Source organism: Diabrotica undecimpunctata, chromosome 1 (genome assembly GCF_040954645.1).
Source record: "Diabrotica undecimpunctata isolate CICGRU chromosome 1, icDiaUnde3, whole genome shotgun sequence".
Lineage (NCBI taxonomy): Eukaryota > Metazoa > Arthropoda > Insecta > Coleoptera > Chrysomelidae > Diabrotica > Diabrotica undecimpunctata.
Window position 1 is genome coordinate 149616797 of NC_092803.1, and position 16288 is coordinate 149633084.

Sequence of the window (16288 nt, forward strand, 5' to 3'; positions counted from 1 at the left end):
TTTTAAAATAATGGTATATTTTCAATTAACTAGGTATATAAGGATAAATAATCCTTCAACTTTATTCAGTCTCCAGTCCCGTTACAGTACATCGTACGATTTTGAATAGTCGTGTCTTGATAAAAACGATTTCTTGAATATTCATTAGATGACTTAACACATTACAGGTATGTCTATAAAAAATATGTGAATTTAAAGTTATGGTTATTTATTTTAAATGAAATATAAGTTATTTTCCTATGTAATTACTTTTGTTTTTACTGTTTTTTATTTAATGGTTTTGTCATTTGTTGGTTGTTTAACGTTATAAGGATCAGTTTTCCGTTTTTCAATCCAATCGAAACGTTCATTTTCATTATTTATTTATTGGCACATGGCTATTAAAGTACCTAAGTATAAATGTATTTATATTTTTTGCCTTTTATCATTGAATTACAAATACAATGAAAAATAGTTTTGGTTTTTATATCCCCTTGCATTTATAACCTTTAAATAAATATCAGTAATCTGTAAGTATTTTCAACTTTTTGTCCTTTTAGAATAAATATATGCTTCGTTTATTGGATACATACTGGGGGTGAAGTCGTAAATACAAAACAGGCATTGTTGCAAATGTTTCCCAATTTTGATGTTAAAAACAACTTATTTCCCATATTTCGTGTATCAGTCAACGGATATGTCGTTATTTTTTCCCTTCGCTTTATTTATGACTTAATTCGAAGTCAGGCCATTGACGAATTTTCGGAAAGCCCGCATGTCAATTCTGACCAAATATAACGAAATCCAGCATAAATCCAATCCGGTATGATATTAACTTATCTACTTTAGGTTCTTAACACTTTTCTGAAAACACGTCATCGCCGGACTAGCTATCAGTGATAGCTACTTTCTAGTTATAGTTCAAAATAGTTACTTTGTTGCATGTACAGGCCAAGACATTTACACAATAATTGTATGTTTTTCTTGTATACTCATACTAAAGAACAACTAATTTAAATATTAATGGACGGATTCAATGATTTTGAATGTTATTCAATGTTATAGGTACATATACAACGATTTCTATGTCATAGAAGCACTACAATCTGTGAAGTATCCTGTGAAGTGTACATTTTGTACAATGTTTGCTAAATGAATAATTAATATATGTAAAATGACTAATAAAGAACTTGTATTATTCAAAGAAAAGAAATATTAAATGAAACATTAATCACTATCAAGGTATGTATTGGACCCAAATAAAAATCGATCGTTTTAGTTTTGTGCGGTCGAAATTAGTGCAGCCAAAACGACAAAAAATGTATGTGGAGGAAAATGATCAAACCGGAGGTTTTTATTTATGGATCCAAGTTCCAAGAAAACTAGTAAAATCACATGTAATATATGATATCCTATAGGAATTTTGATAATTTAGATCTACAAACATTGACACCCCTTAGTATTAGTATTTTTACAGGTTAGACAAATAAAAAAGTATATGGTTTTTAAATGTTTATTTTTTAATTTTTAAAAAATAACAAAATTTGACAATACTGTCAAGATTTGGTGCATTTACCAAATATATGAATTCCTCAAATCAAGACTATAGATATTTTCTGAAATAATGGCAAGTAATGTTAGCGATATTGGTGTACGTATCAGTCACGAACCTGAGGAACTCATACTTTGAACGAAACAACAGTAAGGTACTATATTGAGATGTACACAAACTCGACCCGAAATCTCAGATCAGTCAAGATCTAGTAACATTTCTAACAGTGCTAAAATACTCTTTAATACAGCTTTAGTTTGTTCTCTATACTAACCGAAGTTACAAAATATTAAATAATGGAAATGTCAACTAGTCTCAGAGACACTAACAAATACAAAATTATTGTAAAGATTCATACTTTCATGCGACACACTTAGAATAAATACTATACAAGCTTTCACAACATTCTGATTTGTTAACTATATGATACAATAAATAACACAGAGTTACTGAAAAACTATGAGAATATAGCTTCAATATAACCAATATTGATTCTTAAGATCATTTCTTATAATATATGATAAAAGACATACAAAAATGTTAAATTTACACCAATACTTCAGTTTTTGTACACTATTTAAATACTACTATGATTAACATATTTGAATTAAAGATAACATTTTTGATGAACAACTATCATTTCAGTCTTTTAAATATCCAAAACCAGTTTGGAATGTTAGTTAAGTGGATATGTTAGTTCTACAAAGAACTTATTGCAATGTCGTGTGTATTTTAATTTGGAGAACATGTGAGACCACAAACAAATACAAAAAACAGACCCGGAATTAAAGTAAATTTAATTTACCGATAATATTATAGGTCAAGTTATTTCTAGTAAATTTGGAATAATTGCAATACTATTTGTCTCATCAAACAACTATTCATTTTCAGAAAATTTTACTCTGTAATTTAGAAAATGACCAACAGATATAAATGTTGGTAATAAGCAGTTTGGTTTACTACTTTCGTTTATCTGGTACCGAATTTCTTGACAATTATAATTAACTGACAAATGCCTAGATTTTTTCAAACGCCCTCGTTTTTAACGAAAATACCAGATATACAATTTCCCATCCAAAACTATGTTTAGAAACCCATTAACCAAGTCGCTATATAGTAGGTAAAACTTGCCCGAAATTATTTAGCTCAAACAGTAATCAATATCGGAAACATTGAACCAATTCCCAAATTTTTTAAGATAACTTTTTTAAAACTAATTTTGGTCTAGATTTCCTATCGATTCCTCCATGTTCTTCAAGCTAATCTTGATGTTTTCTCATTTTGATTATCTCGCTATTATGCTCTTTGGTATACACGTTAGCGAAAATAAATAAAGAATAAATATTTCCTAAAAACTCTTCAAAATGAGAATGAAGTATATTTGAAAATTGCTATGACACGTTCATATCTGAATTTCCTACTTAAAAAATACAATTTTCAAATCAGTTCTATTCGAAAAATCACAATTTTAAGCATCTATTCTAAATGCCTTTTAGAATACTACCGCAATAATAATTGTGCTGTTAGTAGTGATGTTACTAGAGCTACTGCTGATTGGTAGGATGATGATGAGCTTGCCGGCCACGCTTCTATTGATTCTTCTAATCCACATTGCCTCTTTCCATATTCTGTACAATGAACCTGTAACAAAAGAAGCGAAATAAGAATATGTTTCCAAAGACTAACCTTTTATTGAAGTGAAAACTTCTTTTAAGCGAAGTTGTGTACTTTTTGAGCTCAAGAGCGGCTCGAGGGTTCGTGACGTACGAGGTTTCGTTGAAAAAAAAGAGGGTAACTAGTACAACGAGAGAAAAACAAAAATGCCAAAAGGGCATTACATCATATTTCCGTTGTTATTGGTCCGATTGGAGCTTGTGATGCGTTAAATGAAAGGGGAGAAGGTAACTGTTATATTTAGACAGAATAGAAAACAAACACATCCTCCATTGTTGGAGATAGCAATCAAAGAAGAAGAAAAATAATAGCATAACCCCACATAATCTAACCTTAAATCCCAATTTATAGTTAGTGTATGTATTATTTTGTTTTTTAAGGCACGTTGATACACTCAATATATCGAACCGACATAGTTATATAAAATACAGTTATATGATACAGACCCTAAAAGAAATGTAAGCCAGTTTTTAATATTTAAGAGTGTCGCAAGGATAATCGTAAACTACGGGAATATTTTATTTACATTCATAATAAAATACCGACGCAAATTAGTAGATGAAAACAGTACAATCCAAACCCAAATGGTAGCCAATAATATTTGGAGTAATTCCAGGATAAATAAACTAAAATAATGACATCGAAGGAGGTAAAGGGGATACTTTTACAGTCACGTCCAACGTCTTTCAACCGTATTTTTTCTTACGAATTAAAAATACTTACGTTTAACATTGAGGCCGACATTCTGTTTAAGAATCTTCGGCTGAACTCAGCTGTATCGTCTCCGCATTTGTCCCTGACAGCAGTTGTTGAGCATTCCATGTACTGTTGGAAAGCACTGAAAAGAACAGTCCAATTTTAGTTACCAAGGTTTATATAGTAAAAATTGTAATTCTAGCTTGTATAAGGTTTCTAGACCTACAAAGTAATAGATATATTTTCTGCAACTTACCAGCAAACGTTTTTGATTCCTTCATCAGCGATGGCTCTCTTTTTCTTTAATTCACTGGTAACATCAACCATTGCAGCGTCAACTTCGACTTCATATGTATTTGGTTTGAGTTTAGCCATTGATGTGGTGTAGGTCTCGAAACATTTTTCATTTTCAGCTGATATTTGGGTCATGCAAGGCGCATGTCTTAAATATTCTGCAACAATAATAATAAAGGTTAAGAATGTCTAACACTAAGAATAAATTAAGAATGAGGAGATGCATCAACAAATCTGTTTGACTTCCATGACTTTTTATAGATGGCATCCTTAAGATATATGTCTGAAGTGCCATTATGAATAAAGGCAGATAAAATGAACCTACTGAAGAATTTTCTATTTCCAAGATAGAAATCGGAATGTATAATATAACTTATTTTTAATTATAATTGTGGTATATTGCCATTAAATATAATAGTTAATATATTACTGAATCCCAGTTTGGATTTAGGTATGCTGTTATTAATATTATTGTTTATTTTAATTAAATATAGTAGATCATATAGAAATGCCACAAGAAAATAGCTTTAGAACCGTTTTATCCTTAAGATATTTAAAGTAATGTGACTTTAAAAAAATAAAACTATACAATACAAACAATGATATTATTATCTACTACTTTTCAGACATTATGGAAAACAGATAAATGCGACAATACAACGTAACCTCAATATTTAATGACGATTTTATTATTATTTGTCATTAGTATTTTGACAAATGCCTTAAAAGACAAACATTAAGTAGTTTGTATGCTATATAACGCAAACAATATACCTCCATCAAAATTATATAATGAAAGATGTTCAATATACAATAAATATAGAAAAAATATAAACTATTGTGAAAAAACGAGGTATATCTGGTAATTTTCGTTCAAATTAGGTCTTTCCGGAGATATTTTTCAACTGAGACAATAATAAAGTATCTGGTGATGGTTAAACACAGCGACTACCTCGGGAAAACATTATTAGAACAATCAAGAAGGACCTCACGTTGATAGAAAAATGTATCCAAAGAAATGAGGGTAAAAAAATTGAAATATTTGTTCAGGCTTTATAGAAATAACGTTGATTTTTGAGTAAAAATTAAAAAGACAATGTACAAACATTTCTATATAAAAAGTGGATACTGGAAAGACTTAAATTTTGAACAGATACTAAAAAGGGTCGAGAGTAGGTAATCATTCCTTAATATAGTGGCCTATCTACAACTGACTGAAAAGAAACCACATATTAAAATCAAAGAAAGAACATTAACCCACTACACGACGTTTGCTCTTCTAGTTTTTAGTAACAGGCTTTAATTTCGTGATCGATAATTGAATTTGAAATGTAAGCATATGCGAATTGAAATTGAACGCGGCGTACATAATCAGGGAATTAGATAAATAAAACATATATTCATATTTCGTTACGGCACCAGAATAGGAAACAATACCATCCTATCACTAATTATAAAACCAAAATTGTCTTTTAGAATTCGAAATTTGCGATATTGTTAATGCTTCAGTGAACAAAAACATTTACATTGTCGATAAAAGATAAAACCAGACAAAATTGAAACATTAACTTGGAGGGAGAAATAAAACACGCATATTTGCTAAAATAATTGAGATATTTGAACTATAACCTAACCTCACATAACCTAAAGAAGAAAAACGAATAAGAAATATCTTTGAATAAACCTTTTATCCTATATTCCTATGACGTATTGCATTCAGTCTGGATTAGATAGAATGTACTGCAAAAAATAAAAGTGTTCAAATATTGTAAAATGCATTAAACTACAACAATATATTTTATTTAAATTTATTTAAATGACTATAAGTTTGTCTTTTGTAGCATATATTTAATTCAATCGTTTTAAATACCATTTCTAGTAAAGTTTGTCGTGACATATTGGCGTAAATACGTAAAAAATATTGCAGGGAGCTTACCTTCTTGATAGCGACCGCTTCTGCATAGTTCATGTACAATTGAGCCGGTTCCACGAAACACTTCCCTAAAATGTTCCCTATCCTCTTTCTTCATGCAGCGCCTTGTGAAATTGTGGATGCACTTGATGGCCGTTTTAAGATTACTGCAAAAAAGGAAATATTTATAATTTGTGGTCAAAAGTAATGACACAATTTGATTGGATATTAAATGAAAGATTAAGAACTATATACATTTTGAGCTGCATTTATAAAGTCATTGACTTATAACAATCGTAATCTCAGATTTCCAAGCCCAGATATTCTGCAAATTCTTGTCTTTCTTTTTCATGTACTAGTTCCTAAATTTTGATTATTTTTGCCGTTGTGAATATAATCTTTTGACTTTTTATCCTTCGTGAATTGTTTGTTTTGATGTCGATTTTACTCATCACTTGAGCTCAACGAAGAGAAATGTAAAAGTAATTCCTCTTTGTCCTGGCATAACTATTACAGACATATTGTAATAAACACTAAAATATATATCTATTCTACATTTATTACCATATTTAATAAGAATACTTACGGGCACACTGCCTCCAAGTCCTGTCTATTATTAAAGAACGTTAACCCTGAGTCCGTTAATACTGATAGTGGTTTTGCACATTCGATAAAGTTTTGGAAATTGCATGCCTCTGCTTTGACTTTGGTAGTAAACACTGCAACAAAAATAAAAAAAAATAAATATGTAATAATTTTTGTAGTGAATATTGAAAAAAATTAATATACCAAAAATTAAACCAAACATAACATAAAACATTTCTTTTCTGTATCACATACGCAGGTATAAAAACTAAGACATCTTAAAGTAAAAGAAAAAATCAGACAAACTAAAAAGACTGGTAAAAATGAAATTCATTCGATTTTCAACAAAGTTGTGAAGATAAAATTTTTAATCATCTAACAATAGTTGTTGTCATAAGTTAGTAAATCAATTTTGTGATAATTTCGAAACCTGTACTTTCCAGTGTTGCATTCATCAATGTTAAATTTTCCATATATGTTCACTGACAATACTATATACGAATTATTATTAATTAATAGAGCCTTGAGCTAATTTTGTAGATTTTCTTAATCATCGCCCAAAAACGCCTACGTATCGTTAATAAAACATCATCCAATTTCGGAGAATACGTATTTTTTGAAAGGTTTCCTTCATGAAGAGGAAAATTACATTATTATTGTTTGCCTTGCTTACAAACAAACCCAGTTGGATTAAGGCCTTATACTCATACAATCCAGAAAACCCCTGTTTTACTAGACACATCTCTCTTTTTATAAGCCCTTCGTTACAAATCTTGTTTTCCTAACAATTGGGAATGCCTAATTGAAAGTTTCTGGAATCATCTGGTCTTGATGTTAACTGGGAATTTAGTCGACCTCATGTAGAGATCGTAAAGTAGAAAAATAACAACTTTAGTCTAAACTTCAAATTACACGAGTAACCTTATTATCCAATAAGAGAAAGAAAAACTCAAACGTACTAATTTCGTGAAAAATCTACTTACTTACGTTTCTTTTCTAGTTACTTTCGTTCATTTCATGTGATGTTAAATCCCCATTAAAACGAGAATATCTATACAAAACATTTATTTCACGAAGTTTACTTATCTGTTCATTAAAATTTATATTTTTCCATAAATATAAGGAACTATGTTTACTAATAAGACCCTTAAAAAGTTCATCTACGTGTATAAATCTCCGTTACTCTACTAATTAAAATAAACTATTTCTCACGCCAAGTTAGTGTAAAACTTGTTGAAAATTTATAAGTAAAATACGGGCCTTCTGGGATCCTTGTTGGTTTCTTGTCCGAGAAAACAACGGAAACCATCTTGGGGTAATGCTGTCTCCCAAAGGAACGAGAAAATTAATGCCAGTTGGAATTTGCTTGATTATTACTTTCGGTATTATTTAGCCTCGGTTTCGGATGTGGGGTCGTAAATTTAACGAAGTTTCTAAAAGTGCGGATTTTCATATGGACCAGGAGAATTAGTATGTACAGTAAGATCAAAAAGAGAGAGAAAAGAATTATTTCCAAATGGAAACACTTTCTAGTAGTTTTTGGAAAAGATGGTATAACATATCTACGAAGAATTATACTTTACTCAAATTGTACATTGTACCACGATACACAAATGTATTTGTGTGTCGTGTAATAGACCCTATTAAACAATCATTACCTGCTCAATGTTTTGGTCACTTTATATTGAACGTCCTGTAACAGGTGAATAGTAATCCAAAAATATTAGTTTTGTAGTCATTTCGATTCAATGTTTTCATTTGATAGGAGTTTAAACTTAGGCTGTATTAGCTGTTTCTTTTATGCACTTCGCAGGTATCGTAAAAAACTCTTACGACCGATAGTCCTCGAATCATAAATTTTTGTTAATTTTTTATTAATTGTTAATTCTAGAGAGAATAGATATATAGGTATTTTCTTAAATATATTTTAAATGTTTCGGCCATTTCTTTGGTTTATTTTCCCACAGGTTTTCTTTGTATCAAATTCTGTATGCGGTATTTGTTCTACTTTCTTGTTCTAGCTAGATATATACGTATTATTCGCTTTGAAAAAGTAAAAGTATGCAATACTTGTGCTGAATATAGTCAAGAAACCTTATATACAGGTATCTATTACATTAATTTCATTTAATATTATCTAAAGAATTGTTCGGATTCCAGTTATTTTTACACCAGGAAATCCAATTAAGTTAAATAAACATCCCTGGACTCCAGGTGGAACAAAAGTTATAAAACCGTAATAATATTAGGATTTTATCTAGAAATGAATGCCAGTGCTGATCTTATCGCAAAATTTGCGTTAAGGTTTTAAATATTGAATAAGTACAGGGTCGCAAGATAAAACTACTTAGTCAAACTTTCCATATCAGTCGTATAAATAAGTATATGAAATATTAGCCAAATATGCTAAAATAAAGGTAAAATAAGGAAAAGATATTGTCGAATTAAGATCAAAATTAACAGAAAAATATAGATAAAACAAAAACAACAGTTAAATATTGGCTGTAAAATACGCTACAGATATACAACCGGTATGCCTCAATATTGCGTACTATGGCCTGTATTGTTCAGAATTGTAATTTTATTTTCGCCGCCATTTCCCCACTTTAGTTAAGTTGCTATTTTCTTTTATGGATTATGCTAATATTGTATGTATTTTCATCGGTAGTCCCTAGACTACTTGCCGTTCTGTGATTAATGTCAAAAAGAACAGTGACAAAAACATCTATTTTATTAAAAACGTGACATGAATACCTAACAATTTTATAGAAATATTGTGACTGTCATTATATTGATTTCACACTCAAATTATTCTTAAAATACAGATAAAAATATGTACGAAAATCGAAGAGGACCTTGAACTTCCTCGAAATATGTGCCTTAGGCACGAAACAAATGTTCTATAAAATGAATAAAATAAATAATTCATACCGAACGGAGAAAGTTGTTAACAATTAAGATTTTAATTCAACAGAAATCATTTTTACTAGATTCGTCCATGTGTTACAAGAGATAGTACTACAGTATAACACATTGTAGTGCCATTCAAAACCTGGAAGATCGAGTACATAAAAAGACGATAAATTGAAAATAATTGAAAATAAAATTTCAATTGAAAAGTATACAATATGTTACAATTAACTGTATTATACATGTAAAATCTTAAAAATCTTGCGGTGTTCTTACGAAGTAGGTGGCCATTTTATTGATTTCACCATATTATATTATCTACTACTATAAGCAGTTTACTGTCGTCTGTTCCATATAACTTTTTCTAAATTATTTTTTCCAATGCTCTTTCGTAAAAAGTCATGAAGGCGATGCTTAAAATGTAAAATTCTAATGGAAAACAACTAATATTTAAACATCAATTTTCCTTTTCTATGAATTATAATTTTCTATCACATTTGACGTATATCCCTTTCCGTTCTGATAATAAAAACCATATAATCATTAACCAACGACAACTTACACTCGTATGATTTTGATTATCACCGAGATTTATTCGGTTATCTAATCAGATTGGTGCCAGATAAAATCTTTCTAGTTTTTTCCGTTACGTTCATTGACTAAAACAATATATGAGATCAGGTGTACAGTATTTCTATTGATCCCTTACTAGATCAATTTTAAACTAAAGTCTTTCATGGAGTCCAAGCATCTACATAAACGTGCCACTTCTCTCACATGTGACAATATCAAGATTTTTTGACAAAAACTGAATTTTTTATGTATATTCCAATTTTTCCTGTTCGTTCGTAAGTTTGGAATCTATCAAAACTTTTAGTTCAAAACACAGATAAAGTTTTGTCGAAATAAAACATGTATCATATTATACCAATTATAAAATGCGTAGACCGTTTATAGCCGGGGTAATTGTTCCAGTCTGCAGATTCGCAATGTTATCGCTACCTCAACAATCAAAGCTCCAGTTTCATGAATGCATTTTAAATTTAATTACGGTTTGCATATAATAGTTAATTTACATCAAAAAGTATCTCTTGCGTCACCGGCGGTTTTACCCCTCCCGCCTAAAAACATCCGAAGATCAGGTGATACCAACACATCAGGCGACTGTCTCACGCTTGAAATTTTAAAAATAAATAAGTCATAATTAGTTCCAGGTAACCAAAGCGTAACGGATAAACCAAAATCATTGGTTTATCAAAGCATCAATACAATTGGTATCCGCTTGTGATAAATATATTAAATTACTAGAATTACGTGTCGCTAGAACGATGACGTAGCACGAGTGGCGAGCCCTCGCCTGATGTTCTCTGATTGGTCGAATCGTATGGTACGATTCTTGACTTAGTAGTAGGGGACATACCTAAATTCATACGGTTACTTTAATAAATGCGGTGTTGCCGCGTTTCTTGGGCTATTTTTAGATTCAGGAGATGAGAAAATAACTGTCCAGACTCTCACGATAGATAATTGCTTATTATTAAGAATGATTATTTATATTTTTATGTTGTAATTGATTTTGATTATTGGAATGTTTATCTTGGGATTATATATAGACCAGACTATAGTATTATCTCTTGTTTATATGTTTATCTCTTTAAGATGAATCACATTTGAGACGAAATTACGACATAAATTGTCTTAAAATACTGACTAATACGAGCGAAAATTAAGAATTTGCCAAATAGTGATGTTTGCTACAAATATGGCAAAACAAGATACAGGTATTCCAAGAATATAAGCCAGTGTAATGACACTTCAAAGAATACCTACCTGAAAGTACATACGATATAATCGATTTTGCAATTAAGTTCAGTACAGAGAAAATACAGTAAAGCAAGAAAATTGTGTACACTTCAAGATGATAAGGGAAAGTTAGGTTTTGGCGACCCGTTTGAAATCTAGAATACCAAGCTCTAATATCTATATATAAAATATTACGGTCGAAAATTAGCTGCCAAGGATAAATAAATCCCAAAAAATCATTTGGAACAATGTAATATATTAGTTGTAATAAACAGTTGGAGAAAAACTATTCAAGAAATACGTACTAGTATAATATGGCGATAATTCGACATTATAATAGTTTTTATGTATCTATTACGATAATTTTGTGCGAATATTTTGCAAAAGATGGTAGAACCCAGTTTTGTTATTTTAATTCTAATTGTAAAAAGTATACTCATTACTTTTATTCATTTATTAGTTAACAAGATCAATATATTATAAGAAAACAAAATGCAATAGGCAATCTGTAAACTGGAAAAATTCCGGGCGATAGGAAATTATAAAGCGTAGGTATTTTAATGAAAGGAATAATTTTAAAATCTTAAATAAGTTGTAGGCCTGGCGATGTCAGATACCAATCAACCAGAAAACTATTAAAGAGTTTATTTTATTTTACCCTCTATAATTAATTGTGACGATAATAAAATCGCAAAAAATCACTAAGAAGAAACAGAAACATAAATTATTGCAAAGAAACGATACGAAAAAAAAAAAGACTAAATTTAAGAAAATAACATTCAGAAATCATTATGAAGACAAGCGGAGATATTTACCATAGGAAATTAATTTTCCATAAGAAAACTAAACTACGTTCTATCATTGACACACCCATGAAGTTAAAAATAACGAAAATCTATTTTGATGATTTGAAAATTTTCCAAAAACCAGTTGTTGATGTTTAGCTAAAATATAGCGCAGTTGTTCACCTATATAGCAAAAGCTATATTTATACTATAAACGATGAACGCCAAATTTTACTTTGGAGTCAACAGGTAAAGTGTACAAAGAAGCAGGTAAGCGCGTCTTACAGGTAGGGTGGCTTTTGTTACCTTCAGTACAAGTTTCTTGAAATTTTATAGATATAAATCAATAAAAATAGGCAGATAATGAATATAAAGGGCTTCAAACTGATTTTTGAACTGAATCTGTGGAAATGGAAGTGTAATACGTATTTTTTTGAGATACATCCCTAAGATGACCGTATTTGAAAATGGTTCATTTGATTCCATGAAACTAATTAACTGTAACCTGAAGAAACTCAATCATAGATATGATTGGTCTTATAAAGGTTTGTCTGTGAAAAGGTTTTTAACTCGATACATAGGTTCCTCTTGGATCAAGGAAGAACCTTACTGAATTTGTAATCAGTAAGTCACCAAACAAACAGATAATTCTGGATAGAGTTGCAGACCAACTCTTGAAACGTGGCAGGTATACAGTGGCTATAAAATTCGAGGCTTTATTTTTCATATTTTGTCCTTTGATTAGTATTTATTTATACCAAGCATTGCATCATATACAGTCGGGATAGCAACACTCTCATATTGTCTCTTTGTCCATCGTAAACTACGGGGAAGATACTATCCACAAAGAAAAAGACTAAACCCTATAAAAGACTATTTTAAACTTAAAAACACTAACCTGACCCAATAAGTGCTAGACCTACAAAAACTGGAGCAAGGATTACAGAAGTCCTAACAGCGACCTCAGAAAGAATAGGACTATTTATATAAACCCAAATGTATGCCAACTAATACACAAAAAGCTGGGAATGTTAATGCAGATGTCACTACCAATGACCAAAACTTCGAATCAGTGAAAGAATTCATGGCACAGGGGTCGACCCCAAAAACAACGAGAGAAATAAAAAGAAATATACTGGTAAATAGGTGATCTATCCAAATACCTTGCTAACAAGTCTTTATTTCATCCTATCTAACTAAAAGAGCAAGACTATACAGCACAATCACATATATACAACTAACGAAATTCCATTTAATCTATCTATTTTTGTGAATGAAAAATACTGTGCAAAACCTTAGGAGCGGTTTGTAAAACCGGATCATAGGCACATATAAACTAAGCTGCAGAACGTATACAGGCAGAAGTTCGCTGGAAAGGATATGTATTGCGACAAACAAACAAATCTTGGGTAGGATATGTAGGTGGGTAAGAGTATATGGCCATGGGGTAAACCGAAGCTTAACTGGTTAGAAGATCGGTGCTTCCAACTGAATGGGAGTTTCCCAAGCATCAAACACGTAGATCATAGGAAAATTAAGAACGATGAGTCCTTGTGAGGCTTGTAGTACTATTGATAATGATGAATTATTATTGGGTTTAACATTTATTTCGGACTTCCAAAAGCTTTCTAAATATATGAATAATTCATTAAAGAGTATAAAATCTGTAGTATTATTCCATAGAAAAGTTTATCGTTTATAAAACACATTAGAACTCAATTGCGTAAATATAGTAAAAATAGTAATGATATGGATTATCCGATACTATTATTTATATAAGTAATATTCTCCGTAATAGAACAATTAGGAGCCGCATTAATCATTTGAAGGCTGAATTTTGATAGTACCATACGATATGACGTAGCAAATATGGAGGTGGTGGTGTGATGTTAGATGACTTGTACAAACAATGCTAAATTACTACTTATAGCCATGTCCAATAAAACTAAACAACCAATCAAAAAGATATTTACTGCAAATAAAAGGCCGGGACACCTGACAAGCCAGTTTTTGTGGGTTATTATTTTTATAAAGGTGTAATATTGTTTTTGTCTACAAAAACTGAAAGATCAATAATAAACATGTTTTGATATCCATTTTGAGAATAATACCAAGGAATAAAAATAATCCTCTGCCCAGAAACAATTGTTAAGACTTTTTTACATTTCACTTTTGCAAAGACTAACGAAAATTTTATACCTATATCGAAAGATACTTATACACAATATTGAGTTATTTAATTCTAAGTTTCAATCCCTTCTTGACTGTAATAAAAATTAAATAATGTAAGTATGAAAATAATAAGTTCCCTTTAAATCCCTTTAACAAATGCATGCTCAGATTCCGGATGCACCAATAAATAGATACAAACTGTTTCATTGATGGTATATACAAAAACTTGTATATAGAGATTTATTATGTATGTATAAGAGACCATATTAGTCTGTCAAGCTGGCCTTGAGCCGGTCCTACCTGCAGTATACATTCTTTATGTAGAACCGTAGAACCTTCGAGAATGCTGAAGGAGAGCGGCTATTGAAAGGGCACACTTGGCAATATTTTTAATGACTGGTCTGTTTTTTAACATAATATACAAAAAATTACTTGTCTAGAATATTTGAATGGGAAAAAAATTGTGGAAGAAATTGACAAAAATAAATTTTATTCTTTTGCAGTACGCCTTATTAGTTATGTTATCAATGACGAGGTTGGCTATAATGTAAATTACAAATTTATCTTCCAGTGGGAGGTATGAGGCAGATGCACGCAGAATTTCTGTTTTATATTGCAGTTTTGGTTGAGCTTTTCTTTTTATTTTCATCCGTACTGTTTTTGGTCATTTTACCGATACTTAATTATTGTAATTATATTCAAGATAGATTTTGAAAAGAAATATTTCTAACTATGAATTTAATTTTTTTTAAGAAAACTAGAAAAACAATAGTAATGTTGAAGTCACAATACTCAAAAGAATGGGAAGTCGGAAGGCTATCGAGAACAAGAATAACACTTTTTATCGTGTAAAATTAAGTACCTTTATGAAAAATTAATCTATGGCACAATCGATGGAGTGTAAGAGGGAGAAGGATCAATCAACTCCCCCACGGCACTGTACCTATCTTAGTTGTTAAAAGACAAAATGTATACAAGAATAAGGAACCTTCGACATATCAATCATCGGAACTTTTAACTGACGCTAAATTATATGTGATGAATTAAAATATCATTTATACAAATATTTACTTTTAAATTAGCAATATTACGAAAACACAGATTATTTACTGAAATATGTGCGAAAGAGTCAAATCCGGATTAAATTTAAAAAATGCAGAAAGTACAAGAAAATATCTAAACAATTTATGTTCAATTTTAAATTTATGATACTAAATTATTACTTTTTGAAGTATATTTACTGCACCATTGATAACATCTAAGGTGCCAAGGATCTTATCAATGCATTAGAAAAATCCAAGGATTTTAGCATAGAATAAAAAGTGGCAAAGCCTATTAAATTATTAAATAAATAATTGATTACAAATGGATTAGTTTTAATATAGGTAAAAGATACAGAACGAAATGTTTTTTTGCACGAACTATAAAAAGTTGTGTACCCGCCTTTTTTTTTAAATGATAGTACTCACCTGTTATGATCAGTGCAGATAAGACAGCAAAGCTGCATTTAATATCATTAACAATAGTATACATGTTGCTAACTTCTTTCACTAAACGTCACACGGGTAAATAAATAATAAGGAATTATAAATATTAGAAAGGAACTTGAAGTTACGAGAGTCACGTGGCAGTTGTGTTGATACGGAAACGACTACACTCTCAACTGCTTCGTGAACGACTGATTAGACGGCTTTTGATTCAAGTATTTTAAAGCGGCTTCAACCAACGTATGTCGCGAAAAGCCGACAGCGTTGCCGGCTTTTATAAATATATGCAACTACCAAGAAATTTTCCACTTAATTAAATTGTTTACTCTGACTATAAATTTTCCAGAAATTTTTCCTAATACGCAATAAATCTAGTTGTATATAATGTAAATATTTTGTACAAGATTGTTCGCTTGATGATTTATTAAGGCGTGTTGTT

At 30.4% G+C, this 16288-nt stretch overlaps 1 protein-coding gene across 1 annotated transcript; it reads right to left on the reverse strand.

Moving 5' to 3' along the window:
* Positions 1-1478: 1478 nt before the first annotated feature.
* LOC140432353 (uncharacterized) lies at positions 1479-16055 on the reverse strand. The gene is made up of 6 exons (XM_072520194.1): positions 15832-16055; positions 6694-6826; positions 6132-6274; positions 4158-4353; positions 3929-4043; positions 1479-3172 (listed from the first exon to the last, which is right to left on the reverse strand). The coding sequence occupies exons 1-6, from the start codon at positions 15893-15895 to the stop codon at positions 3032-3034; spliced, it is 792 nt and encodes a 263-aa protein (XP_072376295.1). The 5' UTR covers positions 15896-16055; the 3' UTR covers positions 1479-3031.
* Between the last annotated feature and the right edge of the window lie 233 nt (positions 16056-16288).

Bases quoted from the DNA above. Each gene is read 5' to 3' on its own strand.
- LOC140432353 (XM_072520194.1), bottom strand. From the start codon at position 15,895: ATGTATACTATTGTTAATGATATTAAATGCAGCTTTGCTGTCTTATCT. The intron at 4,354-6,131 runs GTAAGCTCCCTG...TTATTGTTGCAG, and splicing joins AAGCGGTCGCTATCAAGAAG to AATATTTAAGACATGCGCCT. The intron at 3,173-3,928 runs GTAAGTATTTTT...CTTTTGTTACAG, and splicing joins TGTCGGCCTCAATGTTAAAC to GTTCATTGTACAGAATATGG.